The 26,397-nt window shown below is 33.8% G+C and overlaps 2 protein-coding genes across 2 annotated transcripts in view; one reads left to right on the top strand and one right to left on the bottom strand.

Moving 5' to 3' along the window:
* Window positions 1-6,065, bottom strand: part of LOC134244606 (uncharacterized) — an 8,184-nt gene extending 2,119 nt beyond the window's left edge. The window contains exons 1-2 of the mRNA XM_062726861.1: window positions 5,940-6,065; window positions 5,148-5,195 (exon numbers count right to left, since the gene is read on the bottom strand). Coding sequence (XP_062582845.1) covers window positions 5,148-5,195; window positions 5,940-6,023 — 132 coding nt within the window. The 5' untranslated portion in view covers window positions 6,024-6,065. The remainder of the gene's footprint in view (window positions 1-5,147; window positions 5,196-5,939) is intronic.
* LOC134244605 (uncharacterized) lies at window positions 6,031-26,397 on the top strand. Its single transcript, XM_062726860.1, has 6 exons — window positions 6,031-6,139; window positions 6,342-6,389; window positions 9,878-9,950; window positions 12,571-12,596; window positions 23,036-23,062; window positions 25,135-26,397. Exons 1-6 carry the CDS (start codon window positions 6,080-6,082, stop codon window positions 25,360-25,362), a joined length of 462 nt encoding a protein of 153 aa, XP_062582844.1. The 5' UTR covers window positions 6,031-6,079; the 3' UTR covers window positions 25,363-26,397.

The following is a 26,397-nucleotide window of genomic DNA, read 5'->3' as shown; positions in this document are numbered from 1 at the left end:
AATTTTTATTTCTTGTTATTACACGTAGAAGAAGCGCAGTAGAAAACTTTGCACAAGTAGGACAACGTATCCACGCATACTTTCAATGAATGACACGATGGAAAATTGATCAAGGGATATTTCAAGATGGGTTTCATTTTTTTTTTTTGGGGGGGGGGTTGCATAGATCCTTTCGCAAACTCACAGAGTCTTTGTTAGTAAACGAATGTTGAAAATGACAACAGTTAAGTTGGGACTGTTCAGACGTTAGAACATATCCGACATAGGGGATGTAGCTCTTTTCATTGAGGAAACTTGAGTCATGTACGTGGTCAATTGCATGGATACAGCTGGTTGTACTATAAAGCTATTATGGCAGGAATTGCCGTTTCTCAAGAAGATACAAGATCCCAAGGGAGTGTGTTTGAGAAAAAGAAACAGACTAAGACGAAGATTGTACACTAACAAAGGTCCAAATTACGTATGACACGTAGATGGATTATACAATTATACAAGATGGCAATAGACGTTCTAAAGATAGCTCAAAACGTTCCATTCGAACGGAAAATTTTACCACTTCAGTGCGCTTCATTGTATGTAATTTCTCGATTATGAAATTTATAAAACGTGGTCCTTAAGAGATGAATTTGTGAAAATTTAATAGGCGACGACAACGACAGTCTACGACACAGGCGCTTGACGTTTTTAACTCTTTCTCTTCATGAATAAAATCAAAGTACTAGTACTCAGAAGTACTGAGAGCCGGGCTCATTTACAGAGTAGAATGGATTTCTTACATGAATCACGTTTATATTCTGATGAAAAAATTATTTTAAAACTATCAATATAAATGATAAGACACTGACAGTGAGTTTTGCAATCCTAATACCAAGGTCCGATTTTGTCAGAATCAGAATTAATCTGGTACCGCAGCTGAATGTAAACAAACAAGCCAGTCTGGTTCCCTCTCCTGCTTTACCTCGTATGTGTAGAGAATTACGGTAACACTGATTATCAAAAATCCTTACGCTAATGAACTATGTTCTTTGACTTATGAAGTTTTCAAAGTCATTACTACAAATTTTTATTTTATATAGATAAAACTTCGTTTTATTTTTGTTGCTTTATTTAGCGTTTGTATTATCTCAAAAGCTGTTGAGAGTAAGAACTATATTTTTGCACGTAACTTTAAAATGGCGACTATTGGGTTAACATCCTGCCTTGAACAGATCACATAAGCCGGCAATTGCTCTTTGAGCAATAAGCCCGGCTAAAAATTCCTCTACTATAATTATAGTATACAATGAAGCGCACTGAAGTGGTAAAATTTTCCATTTGGATGAAACGTTCTGATTCATGTTTTGAACGTCAATTATAACATAACGACACGCCCATTATAAGAAAGAAATATTCGTCGTAATGTTTTAGGACACCCCACTTTCCGGAACAAACAACATGATTTACACTGAAATGAAGATTTTTATTAAGAAAGAGCTACATATAGAGTCCCCGCTTCTGTAAAACTCGCATTGAAACGAATTTGTACATAATTATGATTTTATCATGTTTATTGGAGTTAGCATAATGCATGTATCAGTCGAACACGTGCTTACTCGGTGTTTATGTAGACCCTCATTTTGATTGGCTATTATATTTATGGAACCTGTTCTACAGGTATTCGATTGAATCATTTGACCGATTTTTCCTTTCTAAAGAAATGGGCGTGTTTAAAGATAACTCAAAACGTTCCATCCAAACGGAAAATTTTACCTCTTCGATGCGCTTCATTGTAGGGTTTTTTTTATTTATGAAGAGAAAGGTTAAAAATGTCAAGCGCCTGTGGTCTACGAATAAAATTCAATCTAAAAATCTCTTCAGCTCAGGCTCAAAATAATAAATAATAATTCGACTTTGGTTTCGTTCTTAACTTGGAAATACATGTTACATTTTTATGTGTGTGTGTATTTGTGTCATAGGCGTCGGAACCGGGAGGGGACGGGGGGGGGGGGGGGGGGTAGCCCCCCTTCCTTTTTTGCAAAGATAGACATAATATAGGTATTGAAAATTAGAATTAACCTTTTATGGTTCGTTTAGCCCCCCCCCCCCGCACTTTCAATTTGCTTCCGACGCCTATGACTGATGACTACCCATAAAGAAGCAAATGAAATATTGTATTATATGTAGTATTTACACATTTTTATAATTAAATGCATGTAATCCTAAAAAATAATGAAATAAGGCCTTATCTCAGATATCGAATTGAAAAAAAACAAACATAAAAGTAGAATATAATTATGTAATATATGGTTCTATATATATGAAAGGGAGCGACGATTGTGAAATTAATTTTGTTGCTAATTACTGCATTCACACATTTAATATGACTGATATTTGGATTTTTTAAATGTCAATATCAAATGCATTATAAGAGATAAAGATTTAAAGGTCAAATTCAAAGCAAATAGATATACACATGTACTTGTAAATTATATATATTGTAAACAATAGTTAAAAAGAAGGAATTACAATATTCGTTTAATTTTAAACCTAGTTGTTTTCTTTATTTACCTGTTTAATTAAATATCGCTAAATATCAGTCAATTTCCGGAATTCACCTATTTTGGACGTTTTGCTCCTCTTCAAGTCTATATTTCGATGTGGCCGCATCCAAGTACATATGCGAAACTTTGCAGAAAGAACAAGTATACTTTGTTTACTAATATGCAAGAGAAAAAATGACTGTACAAAAGTGCGGCCACGTCCGTTTTTAAGAAAAATGGTAGTTGAAAATATTTCGTTTTTGGATAGATGCGACTTTTCCTCCATAATAAAATCTATACTTTTAAAGAAATGTATTGTTTAAGTTTGAATCTAAAAGATTTAATATGTTTTACGGTGTGACCGTTGGGGCGAGCGTAGTTACGCACTATCATAAACCTTCACATGTAGTGCCTATCATTCAAGAAAAAGAAAGAAAAAAGAAAACAATAAAAAGAAATCACTTCCCAAGCATCGGGATCGAGATTCCGAACTTCTCGGAAGTGTATGTCTGACAAAATGCGAAATCGGAAATACCCCAACCGTTAAAGTGATGAAAGTATGACGTCAGATAAAAAGTTCTGTTGACTTAGGACGCAAACAATATTTTTATGGCATGGACATTGCATTAAAATCGTTGTTTGTAATTTTTTTCAAGTAAGTTGTTGCTATGTTTAAGCCAACATGTTGTTATGCACCGCAAAGGATTATTGGGAGTTTGGAATTTTTTCACGTGGACTCATAAAAATTTCTTGGAACAATGTGCAGATTTCAACCTGAATTTCCTCTGCTCGTACACGTTAGTCTATTGAGCTCGCTACGCGAGCGGCGCTTCGCGCCGCCTCGCTGCGCTCGCTATTATCTAATCTATATACTTTTACAGATATTTCTTGTTTAAATCTGAATGTTATGAAAACCACATAAATATTTCTCCGTAGAATTTAATATGTTTTACGGTGTGACCGCTGGGGCGAGCGCAGTTACGTACTATCATAAACCTAAACATGTACTGCCTATCATTCAAGAAAAAGAAAGAAAAAAGAAAACAATAAAAAGAAATCACTTCCCAAGCATCGGGATCGAGATTCCGAACTTCTCGGAAGTTTCCGGCAAAATCGGAAATACCCGAACCGTTAAAGTGACGAAAGTATGAGAAAGGGGGAGGGGGTTATATGTCGTCAGATAAAAAGTTCTGTTGACTTAGGACGCAAACGATATTTTTATGGCATGAAGATTGCATTAAATCGTTATTTGTAATTTTTTCAAGTAAGCAGTTGCTATGTTTAAGCCACCATGTTGCTATGCACCGCAAAGGATTATTGGGAGTTTGGAATTTTTTCACGTGGACTCATAAAAATTTCTTGGAACAATGTGCAGATTTCAACCTGAATTTCCTCTGTTCGTACACGTTAGTATATTGAGCTCGCTACGCGAGCGGCGCTTCGCGCCGCCTCGCTGCGCTCGCTATCAAGGGACATTACATGTAAATGACGCAATACATTGAAAAACATGACGTCATAATGAGCCATCATAATTATATTGAACAACCAAATTCTTGAGTCTTCTATAAAAAAGTAATTAATATGAAAAATTTTCAATCAATATATAAGTGAAAAATAGTAATAAGGACATAACTTGGTATGGCTCAGAGGATTCATTTACATTTATGCACGTACCTCTAATATTAAAACGAGCGTCTCCTTCATAATGGACATGATATTAACTTGACTGTTCAAGAAAAAAAATCTTTTTTTTTACGTTCTGTTGAAAATTATCATGCAGCTTTCTTGGGTATAATTTAGGTTATACATTTATTATGCTGAATGTTGACAGCAATGTTTTGAAGACAGGTTATCATAAACATGCAATTCAAAGGTGGATCAAGGGCCGGAGCGTCCACAGGTACTTGTGGACAGGACCCCCCCTCCCTTTATATACACTCCTGGTCAAAGTATTTTTTTCTTTTTTTGTCATGAATTATGTTTCTAGTACTTATTTACAACGTATTCCATATGAAAAATCCAAAAAATAACATATATTTAACGATTTACTTAAAAAGTCATAACCTGGTATTATAAAATAGAGAAGGTAGGTCACTTCGGTTGTTTACATCGTACCCCTCTTGAATATCGGGCATAAAGTATCATATACCTACTACATGTTACCAAAATGTGACGGACGGAAATCTAGAAATTTTTACGATTAATTTGGGTTGTTGATTAATTTTTACGCTTCAAATCATGATATCTTGTTTCGGTAGATATTTTTGTCTTTAATCGTGCCATTTAATTGCCCAGAAATTCCCCAATTATCCGAGTATTCAGCGTCAAACGTGAAAATTTGGAAATGTCAAAGCAGAAATTACGGAAGTGATCCAAAAACGACACCTAGCGGGTAACTTTCGAGTTCCGAGTGTCACAGAATAAAGGGAAAAGTCAGAGGACTACGAAAAAGTTCGGGAAAATTTTGATAGAAAGAAGTCGAAATCGATTCATTTTTGTATAAGTGACAAGCCAATTTTGAATTAAACTGTAGCGAAAAATCTTAAATTATTCTTAAGATTTAATATCGTAGGTTTTAAACAATATGAGAGGCAACTGAAGGTGGTGGTAAGAAATGTTTATACTTACTATGACCATTAAAACGACGAGAGCAACGAAGCAACCCTGCATACATCTCTGAAAATATCAAAATTTATAATTAAATGCTATTGTTCTCTTGTGCTTATGATTATGGTGTTCTGAGTTGAAAAAAATGTTGCAAAAGTACAAGATCAATTCCATTTATTTTGAAAGATTTCATGGGACGTTTCTGCGATTGTGATATGATTATGAAATTAAAATCTCAATTTTCAGTTTTCGTAAAATCAAAGTTAGTTTGTTATCCTATATCTTCTTATTTCCTATGCAAATGCCTCATTTTTGTATTTCAGTGTATGTCTTCTTTCTGTTAATTGGAAAATACACGTAATTGTTTAATCTGATGAGTCGATTCCTTTTTTTTGTTCCGTCGATTGTTTAAAACTGTTTCATCCGATTAGCCAATTGGCTTAAAAAATGATTTATATTTTATCTCACACATGTAATGTAAAGAATAACTTTTTCAATCATGCTACCCTCACACCCATTTACTTTTCGTAGAAATCTTTCTCTTGCAAGGTACTTGGCATTGTTGAATTAATTTTTAGCTATCAACTGGGACAATTGTTTATATACAGACACAGTAAATGAATATCCCAATCAACAAGGTAAATAATATTACACCTGTAACACAGTGGTCATACAACCTGTAAAACGCTGTCGTTCATACTGATGTACTTACATGTAAACTTACTCGTATATAAAAACTTTATTTAAGGCTTTATCAATAAACATTTCTGAAAAGATTGGGGAAAATATTAACAATCGTTGAATAAAGCTTACGGTTGCAGGCGATTGTTCATAATAAATTCCCTGTTCCAGGTCATTCTGTTTTCCTTTTAATAAACTTGATTTATCGTCTGCCATACTTTTCTATCATGTGATACAATTTATTGATAGCTACACTGTTATCATATGACAACATGGCTGATTCAAAATCAACTGAAGTTGATGCTATATATTATGAAGTATCACCATATATCGTAAGTATTTTAATAATATTGAACTTTCATGATAAAATTAAAAATCTTGTAAGTGCGAGAAAAATATCTGTATACTAAGTAAATTAAAATCAAATGTTATTAGACCTATTTCGATGCCCCCCAATTATATTCAATAATTATTTTTTTTTACCTATAAGGAAATTTAAAGATAAAGTAAATGTTTTATTCTTTTTTATTTCAGATAATTCTACTTCGGATGTTTAACTTCATCGTTCTTTTGATGGCATTGGTAATCATGAAATTTATCATTTTCAACTTTAATGACTGCAGTTCTTTTTTAAGGCTTAAGATATTTGATTACAGGATAGCTTACTGTTTTCATCTGAAAATAGCCCCTTTTATAATCAAGATTATGCCTCTGGATTTAGTGTAAATATTGACAAAGAGAAGTCCGATATACAATCGAGTCACTATCTTAGGTACTAACGTATAAATATTGAGCAATAGTCTGTTTAGGTATTTCTTCTTTGCTTGTAATATCAAAATATTTTATTTACTTGATTAAAATCATATAGATTACATGTATATAAAATTATCTTTCGATAGATATTAGTAGTAAATCTAAATTTCTAAGAGTTAGACGACCGTTGGCTTGAATGCATGCAACGATTTTACAATAAGTAAGCTGAAGATCTGTGAAACTGTTCCTAATTATCTCCCTTTGGAAGTTTTGTGTAGCCCTTCATTTTTGAATACAAATTTGAATTCCTTTAACACAAGAATTCTCTGTACATGTACTTTGTTTCAAATTGGTTGAAACTGGCCCGATATGGGTCTAGCGAAGAAGATGAAATTGTAAAAGAAAAAGTTTACGACGACAATGAAAACACCACCAACAATGACAATACCGATATGACAGACAACGGGAAAAAAGTCATGATCTGGAAATCTCACTTTCAAGACCCTATGGCTATTGATAACAAAGAGCAGACTTCATTTTCAGACTATGTAACACCCCCCCCCCCCATCTGCGAAACCCTGACCCAGGGGCCCTGAAATAAACCATTTTGGAAGAGGCACCTTTCTTCATCATAAATATATAAATGTGTACTTAGATAATTGGCATAATACCCAGCAAAGTCACAATGTCGAAGGGACTTTCTTGCTCATCATATCTATGATCTTGTTTAGTTTGAATAATATCCAGGAGAAGAGAAGATTTTCAAAGAAATAATGAATTTTCACTATATAATCAATAGAGCCTCGCCATAACAACACAACCCCTGGCCCAAGGATCATGAAATTCACAATTTTGAAAGAGACAGCCTTATTCAACATAACTATGTACTTGTTTAGTTTATTTACGCCTAGGTGTAGAGAAAAAGATTTTCAAAGAAATATTGCATTTTCACTATATAATCTATTTAGCCTCAGCACTAGAACTCCTGACCCAGGAGCCATGAATATCACAATTGTGGTAGAAGACTCAATGCTGATTACAATCATGCAAACAGTTTGACTGCTTGATGTGCAGGAGTAAAGAAGATTTTTTTAAAGATTGCATTAATTTTAGTGGCGTTGATCCCATTCCTCAGGGCCTGGGAGGGGGGGGGCAGGGATCATGAAATTCACAATTTTTGTTCTCCTTTACCCACAGAGAAGTTGCAGAGAAGAAGCTGAAAATGTTCAAATGTTGACGCACGACGACGGACGAAAACGGATAGTTTACTCAGGTGACCTTAAATTAGGAGCATTGTTTGCATTGTTTGCACCTTTCCGTCAGTCGGTCGGTAGACCAAGTGTCGACTGCTCAACATCATTGATAGACTTAGTTCATGGAACAGTGACGCACCCCTGAATATGACCCTGATTGATTTTTAGGTTAAAAGGTGAGAGGGCAAGAGTAAAACTATTCTAATTCTAGAAAAATATTGTCCGCTTTCAATATCTTAAGAACCCTTGGCTAGACAGAAATTGTACTTGGAGCACTGGGTTCCCTTTTAACGACTAAAGGACCTTATTTGATTTCAAAGGGGGATAAAAGGTCATGAGAGAAATTGTACATAGGGAAAATGGCGATATTGACCAGTAAACATCACAAGAATCTTTTGCTTGACATACATACATCAATTTTGATACATTTCCCTAAAGAAGTAGTTGACCACTAAAAAATTTGAGGTTATAGGGACGAAGTTCAACGGTCAATCTATTCTAGACATGGGATGATATTGACTTGCTCGGTATTTTAAGAGCACTTTACTTGGCAGACATCCAACTTGGTACTCTAGTTACACCTAGGAGTAGATGGTTCCTTTTGATTTTGCAAATTAACACAAAGTGAAAGATAAAGGTTAAATGACATATACTTTAGACCTACTTTTAAAAAGCAAACCTTGACCATAACTTTTAAAGGGTTAGGGCTAGTGCTTTAGTACTTTACATATTTAATCCTTGTGACAAGACCTTTCATTTGATATCAAGACCTTTGACCCTTTGACCATGGACTTTGACCTACTTTTTAAAAATTTTTAACCTTGGTCATAACATCTCAACGGTTAGGACTAGGACTTCCATACTTTACATATGTATTATTTGTGGCAAGACCTTCATTGGATACCAATTACCTTGAACTTTTGACCTTGGAGATTTGTTGACTTATGGAAAAAGCTATAACCTTGGCCATTACTTTTGAATGGTAAGGGAAAGGGCTTTCATAATTCACATTTGTAATCCTTGTCAAAAAATCCTTCATTGGATACCAAGAACTTTGACCCTTTGACATTTGAGTTTTACCTACTTTTAAAAAGCAAACCTTGACCATAACTTTTAAAGGGTTAGGGCAAGTGCTTTCATACTTTATTAATCCTTGTGACAAGACCTTTCATTTGAAAGCAAGACCTTTGACCTTGGAGTTTGACCTACTTTTTAAAATTTTTAACCTTGGCCATAACTTTTGAAGACTTAGGGCTAGTGCTTTCATACTTCACATATGTATTTTTTGTGGCAAGACCTTTCATTGGATACCAATTACCTTGATCTTTTGACCTTGACCTTGGAGATTTCCGTACTTATGAAAAAACTTTAACCTTGGCCTTCTTTCATATTTCAGAATTGTATTTCCAGTGAGTTTGCATTTGAGAAAAGTTTAATATTCGCTATGTTGCCATACGGAGACATCAGTGTTTCACAAACACATCTTGTTGGTTAATGGAATCCAAGATTGTTCAAATGAAACCCTATTCCAAGGGGGTGATAATTAAGAAATATTGAAAGTTAAGTTTAAGTTGGTCATTAAAAATCTTCTTAAGAATCAATCCATTGTAGCTCCATAATTTTAACTAACTTGAATCTACACTATGTTAAGAAGAATTCATTAGAGTTTCTACTTTTTGGCCCAGTGGTTGAAAACATGTCACCAAATTTTCACTATTTCTTAATTATTTTCCTTACATGAGAATATAACCCTTTGAAATTGGGCATGTTGGTTCTAAAGAAGTCGAAAATTTTTATGAAAAATTTACAGATGGACAGACTACAGACAAAATGTGATTTAAAAAGCTCACTTGAGCTTTAAGCTCATGCAGGGAGCAAGAAATACTATCAATAAAGTCAGTATTTACAAGTTTTCCAATGCTGTTAACACTTTGAACCGACTTAATTACAGCATAGAGCGTGGCTGTCCACTTTATCTGTGACATATGTACAGCTGTATGTGTGTCGGTGTTATATCTCAAACTACTATTTATTAGATTAAATTAAGATGCATTGTATTTTTAGGTTTCCATGATAATATGTATCGTTCAAGGAGATGACAACAACACATACTATCTACTGGCCGCGAACACGGGAAGTATGTATATTACAACTATAATACAACGGGAAGTACCCGATATGTATCCCATATACAGGAAATTATAACAAGAGGCCCATGGGCCACATCGCTCACCTGAGAAGTTTTGACCATTCTGTTCTTTACCAGATTCCCCCCTTGTAATACATATTGTGACCCCACCCAACCCCACTGATCATAATTTAGACAATTTGAAATCTACACTACCCCAGGATGCTTCCACATAAGTTTCAACTTTTCTGGCCCAGTGGTTCTTGCGAAAAAAAAATTCAAACATTTTTCCTATATATTTCTATGTAAAACTTTGATTCCCCATTGTGGCCCCGCCCTACCCCTGGGGGTCATGACTTGAACAATTTATAATCTACACTACCCCAGGATGCTTCCACATAAGTTTCAGCTTTTCTGGCCCAGTGGTTCTTGAGAAGAAGATTTTAAAAGATTTTTCCTATATATTTCTATGTAAAACTTGGATTCCCCATTGTGGCCCCGCCCTACCCCCGGGGGTCATAATTTGAACAATTTAGAATCTACATTACCCCAGGATGCTTCCACATAAGTTTCAGCTTTTCTGGCCCAGTGGTTCTTGAGAAAAAGATTTTTAAAGATTTTTCCTATATATTTCTTTGTAAAACTTTGATTCCTAATTGTGGCCCCGCCCTACCCCCGGGGGTCATGATTTGAACAATTTAGAATCTACACTACCCTAGGATGCTTCCACATAAGTTTCAGCTTTTCTGGCCCAGTGGTTCTTGAGAAAAAGATTTTCAAACATTTTTCCTGTATGTTTCTATGTAAAACTTTGATTCCCCATGATTTGAACAATTTAGAATCTACACTACCCAGAATGCTTCCACATAAGATTCAGCTTTTCTGGCCCAGTGGTTCTTGAGAAGAAGATTTTTTTAATTTTGACCTTTCTTGATTATCTCCCCTTGGGAAGGGACCTGGCCCTTCCTTTTAACAATTTAAATTCCCCTTTACCCAAGGATGCTTTGTACCAAGTTTGGTCAAAATTGGCTCAGTGGTTCTTGAGAAGAAGTCGAAAATGTGAAAAGTTTACAGACGGACTGACAGACGGACGACGGACAAAATGTGATCAGAAAAGCTCACTTGATCCTTCGGCTCAGGTGAGCTAAAAACCTATGAGGTTCGTCAAACAAATACCGGGGGGGGGGGGTGTTAAAGTAAATATGTAAAATATAACAACATAACAAGTTTTGTGACCAGGCACTACGTGTTCTTTTAGAAAGGGTGGGGTGGGGGTTCAGAAAAAGCTGTAGAAAAAATCACAATGCGAAAAAGTATTGATACAATGAAAATAATCATTACATAGTAATTGAGTAATTCATTGTAATAATGATGTATGATATATGATATGTCAGTGCATTTCAATAAAAGAAACTGAAAAAGCATCTTATTCATCTAGGACACATAATAAACACCAGGAGAAATGTTCAGTTGATATGCACTATTTTTAAGATATGCATTCTATATTAAGAAAAATGAAGATCTAGATATTGACGTTTCATTACATGAATACGAGGGGTGATCAAAAAGTTTGCGAACTAATTGAATAACTTCCATAAAAGAAATAATATTTGGTTTCAAAGTTGATTATATTTTAAATTAATCCTCTCCGATTTTAATGCACATCAACCACCGTTCTGCGCATGCACGAATCACGTGATATTGGCGGTCATGTGACCCCCTCCGTAGCGTTCTGTCACAAAAGTTGAAAGATTTTTCTGAGTTTTATATTTCTTTCCATGTGAGTTAATTTTTATGACAAGAACAGTTAATTTGTCAGAAATGGTCAAATCTCGGCAACAGAATGGGTGGATAAGAATATCCTTTCCAAAAATAAGCATAGCGACCATTAAAACACAAATCTTCTGTCTCGGGAGAGACCTTTATTCAAGGTGGATAGATCTTTTTATCATATCTAATATGTTTAAAATCTAAAGTAAACGATATCTTAGGTATTTTATAATTATATTATTGTTCAAATATTCAACAATTTTTCAAAGTGTAAATTGGAGGTCTTTGATAGCAAATTGCTTAATTAAAAACACATATCTTTTCAAACTTGCTTTCACTGGGCAAGATGACAAGTATCATTTTTAACCATCTGCCTTCCTTCACTAAAACGATCAATCCAATCATTAATTGAATTTATAGGTGCTCATTTTTCTTAATAAACTGTGTACAAATTATTATATGATACTGCAGAGGGATTTCTAAGAAATACAATAAATCGTACAGTCGTTTGTTGAACGAGTTCGACTGAGACAACCATTTTTCGTCACAAGTGAACTACATAGTGACGTCATTTTCACATTGTGACGTCACAAACAAGGAGAAAAACTTTATTCAGCATATGCTGTTTATAGACCTTGTGTATGGCTATATGTGTACCGAATTTCATTCTAATCTGAATTGTGGTTTTGTAGATATAGAGATAGTTCGCGAACTTTTTGATCACCCCTCGTATCTTGCTGTAATTTATTTTAGAAGCATATTTATTTAATCATATTAGCTGTAGGTAATTAATTTCGCCACCTTCTCTCTTCTTTAAATATCTTCTAAATATTAACCTTTCAGCTATCTTTACTTACAGTTAGTGGGATAGTCTGTCTAGTGGTGGTAAGTATTGTTTATTTTTTTAATACAGATAACCGTTTCAACAAAGGTCAATCGTATATTTCAATACTATTGTAAAAAAAAAAATAGAATCGGACTATATAATGTTTTGCCCTTTCTATATATCCGTCGAGCTGTCTGCCTGTGTCACAGACACGTGTTTCGGTAAAAAAAATTTTGCCCATAGTATAATTATACATGTAACACTATCATTATACCATGGTTAAAAATTTATAACCGAAACAAGTGCCTATGGTCTGTGTATCTGTCTGTATGTTAGAATTTGTCCGCAAAACTTTAACCTTGTCCATAACTTTTGAGGGGGTGTTTTCTCAGGTATTTTCCCAACGACCAAACAATTTTGATCTTAATTCTGAACTTGACCTTGGAGTTTGATCTACTTCCATAACTTTTGAAGAGTTGGTGCATGATGTATAACATAGTACAACAAATATTAAAAGATGGCGTGTAAGGGGAATGTTTTTGAAAAAGGGCAGTAAATCTTATAATTATCTACATGTAATTGGGAGGTCTATTGCGAAAACTTTTCAACTACCTCTTCGAAACTTCAGGTGATCATTAACGCTACATTTTATTAATAAAACCATTGCCGATTACAACTCATAACCGCTACATATCAAATCAAGCATGCATCAATGACACGGGATATAAGTTCTGTTCATTGTAATTCATTTTAAGAGATTTCCAGACAGCAGTTCGTAAAGAATATAGCCTTCATAGCTTAACTTATTATGTAAAGACTATGTGGCGGTCAGCCGGGTCGATCGCCGGTGGCCAGATAGCTCAGTTGGTAGAGCCTGACCGGAGTTTCAGGGGGCCCGGGTTCGAATCCCGGTCTGGTCCGCTGCATTTTCTCCTCTCCCGTTACAACTACATGTATTTTATCCATGAACAGTGCTTTGTTTTAAAACTTTTTATGTTAGATTTTAAATAATATCAACACCGTTAAAGCCGTACATAAGCACATATATATAAATCCAAATGATTGTTATGAATAATAACGTAGCGTAACCATTCTGTTTCTTTTACAACTTTCTTCTTCTCTCCCTGCTACGGAAGCGTATTAGTGCCACTTGGACACTTTACTTTTTATAATTTCTACACTTTAATCTGTACATTTTACAGTTTAAATTTTACACTTTAATCTGTAAATTTTACACTTTAATCTGTAAAATTTACACTTTAATCTGTAAAATGTAAACTTTAATCTGTAAAATTTACACTCCAATCTGTAATATGTACACTTTAATCTGTAAATTTTACACTTTAATCTGTAAATTTTACACTTAAATCTGTAAAATTTACACTTAAATCTGTAAAATTTACACTCCAATCTGTAAAATTTACACTCTAATCTGTAAATTTTACACTTTAATCTGTAAATTTTACACTTTAATCTGTATATTTTACACTTTAACTGTTTAATTCACATAGTAAATTTATCAACTTCATACATCCGCAGTAACACATTTTAAAGCCAACAAACCATGAATTATGCATGATAAAGTTTAATTCTGATTATTTTATTTTACAATAAATGCAAATAAGCAAATTAGTATGACTGATACAAGTAAAACTTTTCTTAGAATATAAGTGAAGAGCATATCAAACATACATGCATATATTCTCAATGAATGTGATATTGATATCATCATACGCAAATTCGTTTAAAGCGCCCAACAGTTCAATTATTGAAATCATTATTAATATCTATACATGTATTACATTCTATATGAATAACCGGCAACAATTGAATTAATTAATTTTTTTAAAATAACCAATTAATATATTAATAAGTAAAGTATATACATATATAAATAACTAAAGTACATGTTTATATTAATTTTGGAACAGCAAAGAAATTTATATCCTTTGATTCAATGACATTTCTTTATTGCTAAGTTCAAAATTGACCGTAATTTTAATGTTATATATCATTTCATCATGACCATAGTCCCATAAACTTGCAATATCAATCTGAACTGCAAATAAACAAATCTTTGAGATGTATATTTTTACAGTTCGTTACACTATAGTACAACTAAAGAAAAACAGGTATATATAGTATACTGAATCAAAAGCAGATCCCCGATTTCTTATGCTGGGGAAAATTACGATGCCCATGAGGAAATCGTCCATCCTTATTTTTATCATATACTAGTATACATGTACATGTAAAAAAAAATTTGCAAACAATTGTGAACATCTCAGTTTAATACTTTTTTCAAGTGTCATAGGAAAAACATCACAAATCGACCGCTTGATTACAAAAGATTACAGTACAGGTTGTTCAGAATAACGAGTAAAATTTACTGATTAAAGTGTAAATGTTACAGATTAAAGTGTAAAATTTACACTTTAAAGTGTAAAATTTACAGATTAAAGTGTAAAATTTACAGATTAAAGTGTAGAATCTACAGATTAAAGTGTAAATTTTACAGATTAACTTGTAGAATCTACAGATTAAAGTGTTATTTTCACAGATTAAAGTGTTAATTTCACAGATTAAAGTGTAAATTTTACACTTTAAAGTGTAAATTTTACACTTTAAAGTGTAAAATTACAGATTTAAGTGTAAAATTTACACTTTAAAGTATTAAATTTACAGATTAAAGTGTAAACTTTAAAGTGTAAAATTTACATATTAAAGTTTAAATTTTACAGATTAAAGTGTGAAATTTACAGATTAAAGTGTAGAATTAAAGATTAAAGTGTAAAATTTACACTTTAAAGTGTACAATTTAAGATTAAAGTTTAGAAATTAAAGATAAGTAAAGTGTCCAAGTGGCCATAATACGCTTCCGTACCCTGCACTCCTATTCCCTTCCTTTCTTATTTCTCTGCACCTCCCACCCTTTTCTGCATTGTACATTATTTGGTTGTACATCACGTTTATATACTAGTATTTTTGTCATTTTGTTTGTGTTGGAGAGGACAACCTTGTAGCTGGAATAACTTGTGTCTAATCCAATATTCTAACAAGTAAAATTGCTGCTTTTTAGCTCTACTGGTCAGAGACCAGAAGAGCTTATGCGATAGTAATGCGTCCGGCGTCCGTCCGTCTGTCTGTCTGTAAACAATTTTTCAAAATGCTACTCCTCCTACAGTTTTGGTCTGATTTCAATATAACTTGGCATACAAGTAGACTACACTAAGATACATACTTTTGTTTATCTGTTTTTGATTTCGATGAACAGTGTTGGCGTTGTTACTAAAAATAGAAATTTCTGTGAAGTTCTTTCAAAATGCTACTCCTCCTACAGTTTTGGTCTGATTTCAATATAACTTGGCACACAAGTAAACTACACTAAGATACATACTTTTGTTTATCGGTTTTTGGTTTCGTTGAACGGTGTTGGCGTTGTTACTAAAAACAGAAATTTCTGTGAAATTCTTTCAAAATGCTACTCCTCCTACAGTTTTGGTCTGATTTCAGTATAGATTGGCACACAAGTAAAGTACACTAAAGTTCATAATTCTGTGTATCGTTTTTTGATTTTGATGAATGATGTTGGCGTTGTTACTAAAAATAGAAATTTCTTTGAAATTCTTTCAAAATGCTACTCCTTCCAACTGCTTAAGTACTTTCCTTTCCCTTTGCTATAAGTACAAACCAGTAGATCTTCAGTCTCGATAGAGACTTCTGGTTTGTAGCGGTATTGAGTATGTAGAGGCAATGACCGGTCATTTATTCTCTCAAAAACCATATACATGGTACAAGAGATACATATATACGTATTTACAATAATTATGGACGAGCAGAAATTACAGGAGAACAGTGTCAAAAATTTTGGTTGGGTCTCCTTTTTTAGCTCTACTGGTCAGAGACCAGAAGAGCTTATGCGATAGTAATGCGTCCGGCGTCCGTCCGTCTGTCTGTGTCTGTCTGTAAACATTTTTTCAAAATGCTACTCCTCCTACAGTTTTGGTCTGATTTCAATATATCTTGGCACTAAGATACATAATTTTGTGTATCGGTTTTTGATTTCGAAACGGTATTGCCGTGGTTACTAAAAATACAAATTTCAGTGAAACTGTTTCAAAATGCTACTCCTCCTATAATTTTGGTCTGATTTCAATAGAACTTGGCACGCAAGTAGACTACACTACACGCTGATCAAGATTTTACGTAGGAATATATAAGAAAAATCTTTAAAAATCTTCTTCTCCAGAACCACTGGGCCAGGAAATATTAAACTATTGTGGAAGCATCCTCTGGTAGTGTAGATTCAAGTTTGTTCAAATCATGACCCCCGGGGGTAGGGCGGGGCCAGAGTGGCTGATCAAAGTTTTTCATAGGAATATATAAGAAATTTTTAAAAAAATCTTCTTCTCCAGAACCATCGGGCTAGTACAGATGAATCTTATGTGGAAGTATGCTCAGGTAGTGTAGATTCAAGTTTGTTCAAATCATGACCCCCGGGGGTAGGGCGGGGCCACAGTGGCTGATCAAAATTTTACATAGGAATATATAAGAAATTTTAAAAAAAAATCTTCTTCTCCAAAACCACTGGGCCAGGAAATATGAAACTCATGTGGAAGCATCCTCAGGTAGTGTAGATTAAAGTTTGTTCAAATCATGACCCCCGGGGATAGGGCGGGGCCACAGTAGCTGATCAAAGTTTTACATAGGAATATGTAGGGAAAATCTTTAACATTCTTCTTTTCCGGAACCACTGTGCCAGGAAAGATGAAACTCATGTGGAAGCATCCTCGGTTAGTGTAGATTCAAGTTTGTTCAAAGCATGACCCCCAGGGGTAGGGTGGGGCCACAATGTCTGATCAAAATTTAACATAGGAATATATAGGAAAAATCTTTTAAAAATCTTCTTCTCAGGATCAGCAAAGCTATGATTGGTGATATTAATATGGAAACATCCTCAGTTAGAGTAAATTCAAGTTTGTTCATATCATGACCCCTGGGGTAAGGTGGGGCCATGATGGGCAATCAAATCTTTACATAGAAATATATAGGAAAAATCTTTAAAGTTCTTCTCAAGTATGGCGAAATTATACATGAATGCTTTATTGATATAGTGACATTCTCAAGTAATAAGATATTCAAATCACCCCTCCCCCAACAAGTAAGCTTTTCAATACTGAGCTGATTTGTGTTTTTTAACTTGCCCATGTGCTCAGATGAGCGATGTGGCCCATGGGCCTCTTGTTATAAATACCTATAAGCCATTCTCCCAGAGTCAAAGACGAGATTAAACAATTCTCACTCTATATATGTTCACCTTTCCCCTATCTACCAATGGTACAGACTATACCAATTAAGTTATTATATCACCTGGTCAAATTCTCGTTTTGCACACATTTTTCTATGCCTGAAATTTAAATGTGTGCAAAACGGGAACAAGCCATTCTGTTCCTAAACTGACTGCGGGATTTTTAAGTATTTTTAAGTATTTAGTCATGCTTTTTTATCTGCTTGTACACTTAACGGAGAAAAAAGTACTTGTAACTTTATAATAGGCTAATTAAGGTCTTCCGTTTCCAACGGAAGACCTTCTACTGATTCTGAAGATTAAGATTATTCTTATTATTCTTTTTTTTGTTTTCTTCCTAGACGCCAACTTTGAGGCCTCATATCTCACTCATTTCTCAATGGATTTTGCTCAAATTTTCAGACATTATAGACGGTAATAAACTCTTTCAGAATGCTGTCTAGAATTTCAAAAATTCACTTCCGGTTTTGAGTTATTTCCCTTTAAACAAAAAATTATAGGCTTTCATTTCCAGACAAAGGCTCAGAGACCACTGGAGCTGGAGCAGAAATTTTACTGGTTTTAGATAACAGAAGGATTGAAGTTGTGCACATCGGTTTTTGTTTTTCGATTTCTGTATTCAAAATGGCGCTATATAGGGGTCAAAAAATAGAACGCCTAAAAGAGCGAAAATTTACACATGTTTTCCTTTTTATCTTGAAAACTAAAAATATTTTGTTAAGACATGTTGAACAAAAGTTGTGCATAATTGCAAGGGCTTTCATATAATACTATTCAAAAGGGGCTGGCCCCTATGAATAGGGATTTAGGGAGCTTGAAAGTTTTTGCTTTATAACTCAAAAACGGTAAATATTTCGATCTGGATTATACGAACAAAATTGTTCTTTGACACCTTTTTGATTTGATGAGAATGTTTATTTGTTCGAATATACCGGGGATATTGCGTAACACGAAGTAGAAAGCAGGCCAGGTAAACAGGTAGTGTTTTTCAATCGGGAAGAAAATCAGACCTCTTCATGTGTATAATTTACACAAACTTCCTATCAATAATATACCCTATGGTATTTAATGTTAAATTTCTACTAAAAAGGTCTTTATACATGCTTTACGGTTCATTATTAAATTATCTATATAACAATTAGTTTTTCTTTTTATGTATTATTAATTAGTTTTATAGTGAACACGTCTTCATCGGAATATATTAATTCTACATTAAATATTATTATAAGTAATTTTAAGCTTTATTAATCGAATAATTCACGATCATTTAGTTGATCTCCACGTTCGCCAGCCTAGATGTTTGTAACAGTTGTGTAATCAAACGCCCCAATCCCACGCTGCCGATCGGGGTCACTAGTGTACCAGCCACCTGTTGTCGTAAACAAAGCAAGTGTCTGTGATCGTGTTTAAAATCCATTGTGTACAAAGACCTATCAATTAATAGAAAATTGTGTTTTTAATCAATCGAATCAATAAGAATACGATCTTACATTAAATCGCAATTCCTAACACTGGTGCATAAAATCATTTTGAATTTTGATAACTTTCTTTGGCCTGTTCACGCAAACATATTTCTCTATTCCGTGTTAATGTATTTTATCAAAATTGTAATTGAAAAGGGGCTTCGGCAAATAATTATAATTACTGATGGAAGTCTTGAGATAGGTAATGTACTATATGTACGTTTTATTTTTACCATCACTCTTTTGTTTCTCCATTATTTTTTTTAACGTGCGTGGCCACAGAGAGCCGCAGGCATGTCGAATGTTAAAAACATCGTGTACTCCAACAGTGGAAATTGGCTTTGAAATCATGTCGCCTTTTTCATATTACTGAATGACGGGTATTTTTTTTTAGGTTTATAAATCCGTAAAATTTAAACGCGTAAAATTTCACATAATTTATAAAACGGCTCGTATAATTTTTTAACATGGTATGTGTATAAGTAATGCTTATTGCTACTAAGCTCACTCCATGGAGGCTATATAATTAGTATACTGTTAGTAATTTGAACACTTTTAAGCCAATCATCAATTGGGATCATACAGGTAAATCTCAATTAACTTGTATATATAAATTATACAAACATTGTCAATTAATTTATAAGTTAGACCTACCTGCATGGTTACTCTTTTTTTAGTATTTTTTAGAGACGCATAACTTCTGATAATGACTTAATAATTACAGCTCTTCCAATTAAATGTATACCTGTGTTTTGAATCTTGGACACTTTCTTCTGCTTCATATGCTTTGAATAAAACTTTGACCTCTTAATGCGCTGTACTTAAATACTTTCACTTCAATTATGTTAGTTTGAGTTGTCTCTCTTTGTTTTCGGTAAATATACCAGACATGCACGTGTGCCTAGCTATGTTTATAAAAAAAATGAATAAATGAAGGGTATATAAAGGTTATTTTTAAAAAATTATACCATGCGCGGATCTAGAGGGGGGGTCGGGGGGGGGGTCAGGACCCCCCCCCCCCCCTGGAATTTACCAGGATAAAAATGTACATACTAAAACAAGGAAAAAGTTACCATGGACCCCCCTTGGAAAACGCAGACCCCCCTGGACTATATGTGTAAAAATGGGTATGAAAAGTTAAAGATTTGAGGCAAAAGAAGAAAAGAAGTCACCACTAACCCCCCCCCCCCCCTTTACGAAATAGGTTTTTGACGTTAAGGGGAGTGCTACTTTACTTTTTTTTTTTTTTTGCTTGTCAAGAAATTTCCGGGATAGGATTTTTTTTTGCCTGAGGTGGACCCCCCCTGGAAAAAATTTCTGGATCTGCGCCTGTATACAATTCATAATGTAATTTGTTTGCATTGTTTATATTGTTATATCAAATTAACATGTGTTTAATAACTCTCTCACTCTCTCTTTCTTTCTCTCTCTTACAAGTTACATAGGGTTTTTGGACACGTTATTTGTACACGTAAATGCATTCAATGTGATCTGGAATTTTACGTCTGATGTTTTGAATTTTTACGGACATATTCAATTCGTAAAAGATCAACGTATAAAAATTTAAATCACCTTTTTTGACCCAAATTCGTAAAAATATACAACAGTAAAAATTACCCGTTATATGGTATTTTATTTCACTCTATCTCATATTTGTTTTAATCAATCGTATTTGCTTGTGCATTTATTAATTTCAAGTTTTATGCCTGATGAAATCAGGTGCTTTGATCCTTTTCATGCCAGCACCTACCCCGATACAAGACCTTGATTTATCCGGTCTCATCCATAGGATCGGTCTCCATGCATCATTTCACAAGTCTCCAAATTTCAAATAAAACATTCTCATTGAAACTTTGATGCTTCCACATGAAAATGGCCGGGTATATATTGTTTGTCATGTACGTCTTCCATTTTCCGTCTGTCCCGCTTCCCCGCTTTGCGTTTACCTCAGTTCAAAGCTCAATTTCAAAGAAACTATTCAATTCTTTTTTATATTAAACGTCCTATGCTGATAAACATTGATGAGAGCTATTTTCCTGCATCAACATATTTTCACTTTGACCTTTCCTTTGAACTTAATCTCACCTTTTATGAATTCTGTCTAAAGAGACCATTCAAGATAGTATCATCAAACTTCATGTGCCGATATGTACTGATATGTGCTGATACATACTATAGGCTAGCTACACGTTTGTAACTGCATCAACATTTTGTTTTACCTTTCCTTTGACCTTAACCTAACTTTTCTCAGGTTAGTGTTTAACTCAGAAACATACCATTCAAGACTATAAGTATTCTTTTACTTCTTATGGTGATACATGCATTTTTTTTTTACTTTGACCTCTCCTTTCACCTTGATCTTACCTTACCTAATTCATTGAGTATTAAGCTCAGTTTTGAAGAAAGCATTTATATTTTTACTCAACTTCATATGCTGATACACTGTACACACTTATGAGAGCTATCCAAACCTTAGTGTATGACAGATGCTCTAACCACTGTGCCAAACGGGCGACCTTCAGTTTTGAAGAATCCATTCAAGACATTTTTATCGAACTTTAGTATCCTGATACAGTTTGATCTTGCACTTTCCTGTGACCTTGACCTCACTTGTCTTTAATTTGCAATTTGCATAGTATTAAAGAAACCATTTGAGATATTTTATTGTAAGCTTATGCCTATATATGCATTATCTGAATTTCCATTTTTAAGATTTCAATTTTTAAGAAACTATTCAAGATATTCTCAACAAACGTCATACACTCATATTTCTAAATAAATCATCATGTAAATCATAGTTTTGAACCTAATAAATTCTTTCAATTCGATATATGTTCAAAAAAAAATTGACTGAACATATCCAGTCTTTTGGACGAGTCACTGTTACTGACAGAGAAACTTTAAATTCTCAACCGTATTTGTACCAGTGAAACATTGCTCATATAATGCAGGGTGGGGCATGACCTTGTCTCAAGTTCTAGGTCACTTAAGATAAGATGTTTTGGTTGGATATGAACTAAAAGAATATCTAAAAAAAATCATATGTGAACTTTTCCACTCGGTAACACGCAGAGTATGTATTTTTATAACAGAGTTTGTCTTTGCTTGTTGCAAGGTCATTTAGAAAGTTCAAGGTCATGCACATAACATTCTTTTACAGTCTTTTTCCTGGCGAAACATTGTAAGTTGCTTCCTCAACAAGCCTTTGGGTTGCTTACTTAAATAATTTTAGAATGGTTTGACCTAGACTCAAGGTTACGTCTTCATTTCCGTAGCTCCAACGGAAGACCTATTCGTTGCTTTGCAACGAGCTCGGCTCTAGTTTAATTGGTTTTAAATGTTTTCATAACTCTAGCGAGTTCTAGATGAAAAAAAGTTTGACTTTACTGTATCACTGTTTCAAAATCAAAGTACACTCAGAGTAATACATTTTAAAATTTTGCTAAATGTCTTTCACATGTATGCATAAATAAGAACACTAAGAAATGTGCTAAATCAAATCTAAGCTAACTTGTTCAAAAATATTTTATGCCGAAGATCGTACATGCTAAATATAAAACATTTACAGTACATGTTATTTGCCCAGAGCTTTAATTTTTCCCAGCTTTATACAGAATATGCTAAAAAATTAGTTTCTGTTACATCTTGTAAAATATACATTGTCCATAAACATTTGTAATTAATATTATATACGGACTTAAAAAAAATCCTTCTTATTTGATTTCAGAATTGGTGGTACAGATCGGGTGACTTGGTGAGTATCATAAGTTAATTTTTATGCCCCCCCCTGTAAACGAAGTTTCGGGAGTGTATAGTTTTCTACTTCTACCGGTGAGTGGCCTCCGTCAATTAGCTGACTATTATGCCACCAGGGTCAACATTTAAAACCATCATGTCCGTCCGTCTGTCTCTCTGTCTGTTTGTCTGCAAAAACTTTAACCTTGCCCATAACTTTTGATTTAGTGGAGCTATGAGTTTCATATTTCACATGTGTATTCCTTGTGGCAAGACCTTTCTTTGGGTACCTCCAAATTTGACCTTTTGACCTTGGAGTTTGACCCACTTTTACACAAAAATTCCAAACTTTTACTTTGGCCTTATCTTTTGAACAATAAATACCAGGACATTTATACTTCAGTAACTTCACATATGTATTCTTTGTTGAAAGACCTTTCATTGAATACCAACAACCTTGAACTCTTGACCTTGACCTTGGAGATTTCTGTACTTGTGAAAAAACTTTAACATTGGCCACAACTTATGAACGGTAAAGGATTGGGCTTTCATACTTCAATCCTTGTGTAAAGACCCTTCATTGTATACCAAAAACTTTGACCCTTTGAACTTGACCTTGGAGTTTGACCTATGTTTAAAAGCAAATCTTGACCATAACTTTTAAAGGATTAGGGCTAATGCTTTCATACTTTAATATTTAATCATTGTGTTAAGACCTTTCATTTGACAGCAAGAACCTTGACCCTTTGACCTTGACATTGGAATTTGACTTACTTTAAAAAATTTTTAACCTTGGCCATAAAAATTGGTGATAGGACTTCCATACTTTACATATGTATTCTATGTGGCAAGGCCTTGCATTGGATGCCAATTACCTTGACCTTTTAACATTGACCTTGGAGATTTTGTACCTATGAAAAAACTTTAACCTTGGCCATAACTTTTGAACGCTAAGGGCTAGTGATCTCATAATTCAGTGATGTGATGTGAGAAGACCTTTCAATGGATACCAAGAACTTTGACCACGACCTTGGAGTTTGACTACTTTTAAAAAGCAAACCTTGACCATAACTTTTAAAAGGTTAGGGCTAGTGCTTTCATACTTGACATATTTAATTCTTGTGACAAGACTTTTCATTTGATAGCAAGATTTTTGACCTTGACGTTGGAGTTTGACCTAATTTTTTAACCTTGGCCATAACTTCTGAATGGTTAGGGTTAGGGATTCCATACTTTACTTATGTATTTTTGTGGCAAGACCTTTCATTGGATACCAATGACCTTGACCTTGAAAATTTCCATACTAATGAAAAAACTTTAACCTTGGCCTATTTTCATATTTCACAATTGTATTTCCAGTGAGAATACCCTACTTTTAATAATAATATATTAAATTTGCATTTAAGAAAAGTTTAATCGTTGCTATGTTGCCATTTGGGGGCATCAGTGTTTCACAAACACATCTTGTTTAACATAAAATTTTACATGCAATATAGGTCAGTTACCATTTCTTATTAGAATCTGAAATTCAACAACAGGCCATTTTGATAGACTTGCTGACACATACAAGTATGTTATTACTTATCTGAATTGTCAATAGCAATTCATTTGCCTTTTCAATGTTGGTATTGTCGGTGTGAATTGCCACATTTATTTATTCAATACAATGCTACTCAGTTTTCAGCTCATGTAAGCTGAAAAGGGAGAAACATTGTATATGTTTATTGTAAATACATTTATTTTAGTGCATACAAATAAATTCTACAAATGCAAAGACCAATTATACACTTCATATTTTAAATTGGATTATTAACATTCATTCCAAACATTATTTTTCTTAATCTCATTAAAATTAGATGTTAGGTCTGCTCACATACTTGCTACACTAACATTGGTGTAGCAAGTATGCCAGTGGATCTAATCTTATTTTAATTAGATTGAATTTTTCAGCGACTTAAATATCATTTAAACCCATAAAAATACCTGAACTACCAGTTATAGAGAAGCCGTCAATTGGCAATCTGTAGCTGTTGGGAAAGGTTTAAAAAAAAAATTCTTTCATGATTAAAAAAATTGATTTTTTGATTGTAGGGGCCTGAGAAGTACTGGTACATATTCCTTGTGGGAGGTGTGATACTGTTTCAGTGCGTCACTACGGACATCTTTGTGTACCATGTGCTCCCCCCTGGGCCTACCAGTTCCCCTCATACTCCGAGGCCCCCACCCAGGAATGTCACCATTAACTGGTTCAGCCTTCTAGAGGCCTCCACCAAACCCCACCTAGGGATGGACGATATCACCACTGTCCCACCCGGCTAGTAGTGGTCATACTACATAATGACATTCATAGTGACGTAATGTGGTGATTGTCTTTCAAAATGTGTATGCTTTGATATACATTTTAAAAATTAACATTAAAGTAATTTTCAATATTTTTCTGACCATTCTAATATGTGTACCGTAAACCTGGAAATTTTTGCGTCGATTTTATTTTGCGAATCTGGGTCAAAATGCTGTTGATTAATTTTTACGTTTCAAAATTTTGCGAATGACCACTGCTTACATTTTCTTATTGTTGAATTATTTTTAAGAAAAACATTTTTGCGAATGCAATGAACTCGCAAATTTGCTAAAAATTTATCTACAGCAAAAATTTCCAGATTTACGGTATACTGAGTGTAATAAAAATAGTTGTATGAGGTGGAGGTAATATCAGATCTTTATTCCCCAGATTCAAGCTAAGTTTGAGAATGTACATAACAGTACATCCTAGACCCACCTTATCAATCCTTGATTTACAATAGACAGATCACTGTATTTCTTAATAAAAATTATTTTTTAATTCAAACATAATCTTAACCTAGTTTCATATTTTCTTGTTTCAATAAAAAACATATTTTATGCACCCTGTATTTTACAGAGTGTTTGATTTGCCTGTCTGGTACACCTATGGAAAAATGTATGTTTATTCAACCTGATGTATGGCATAATTATGTTTTTTCATTTAGATGCTGGTTGTCTGTATCTTTTGTTGATGAAAGGTTGAAAACGGCCTTATAAATCTCATATAGTGGAATAAAACCCTTAATAGTGACAGTACCATTTATAACAGTAAACATTTGTTTCATGAACTACAAAAGAAACAATCCAACTGTGTAGAGGGGAAGATCTTGTAAACTGTTGTCTTCGTATATATGTATGTTTGAAAGTTGTACTGCAAATAGGATACCAAAATGGACTAGCTAATTAAAGAAAAGGTTCAGGTTAAAACCACTGAAAATATAGGATATTGAATTGTATTTTTTATTTTTTGTATTTATGGTTGAGTAGCAAATTAAAATGATTTCCATATCA

This window comes from Saccostrea cucullata, unplaced genomic scaffold, assembly GCF_032062105.1.
Source record: "Saccostrea cucullata isolate Sc308-1 unplaced genomic scaffold, CSIRO_AGI_Scuc_v1 ctg33, whole genome shotgun sequence".
NCBI lineage: Eukaryota > Metazoa > Mollusca > Bivalvia > Ostreida > Ostreidae > Saccostrea > Saccostrea cuccullata.
Note: the sequence above shows the minus strand (reverse complement) of the source record. Positions and strands in the feature narration are given on the sequence as shown.

Coding starts and splice junctions, on each gene's coding strand:
- LOC134244605 (XM_062726860.1), top strand. CDS start 6,080: ATGGCTGATTCAAAATCAACTGAAGTTGATGCTATATATTATGAAGTA. Junction 6,140..6,341: donor ATGAAGTATCACCATATATC/GTAAGTATTTTA, acceptor TTTTTATTTCAG/ATAATTCTACTTCGGATGTT. Junction 6,390..9,877: donor TCGTTCTTTTGATGGCATTG/GTAATCATGAAA, acceptor TTGTATTTTTAG/GTTTCCATGATAATATGTAT.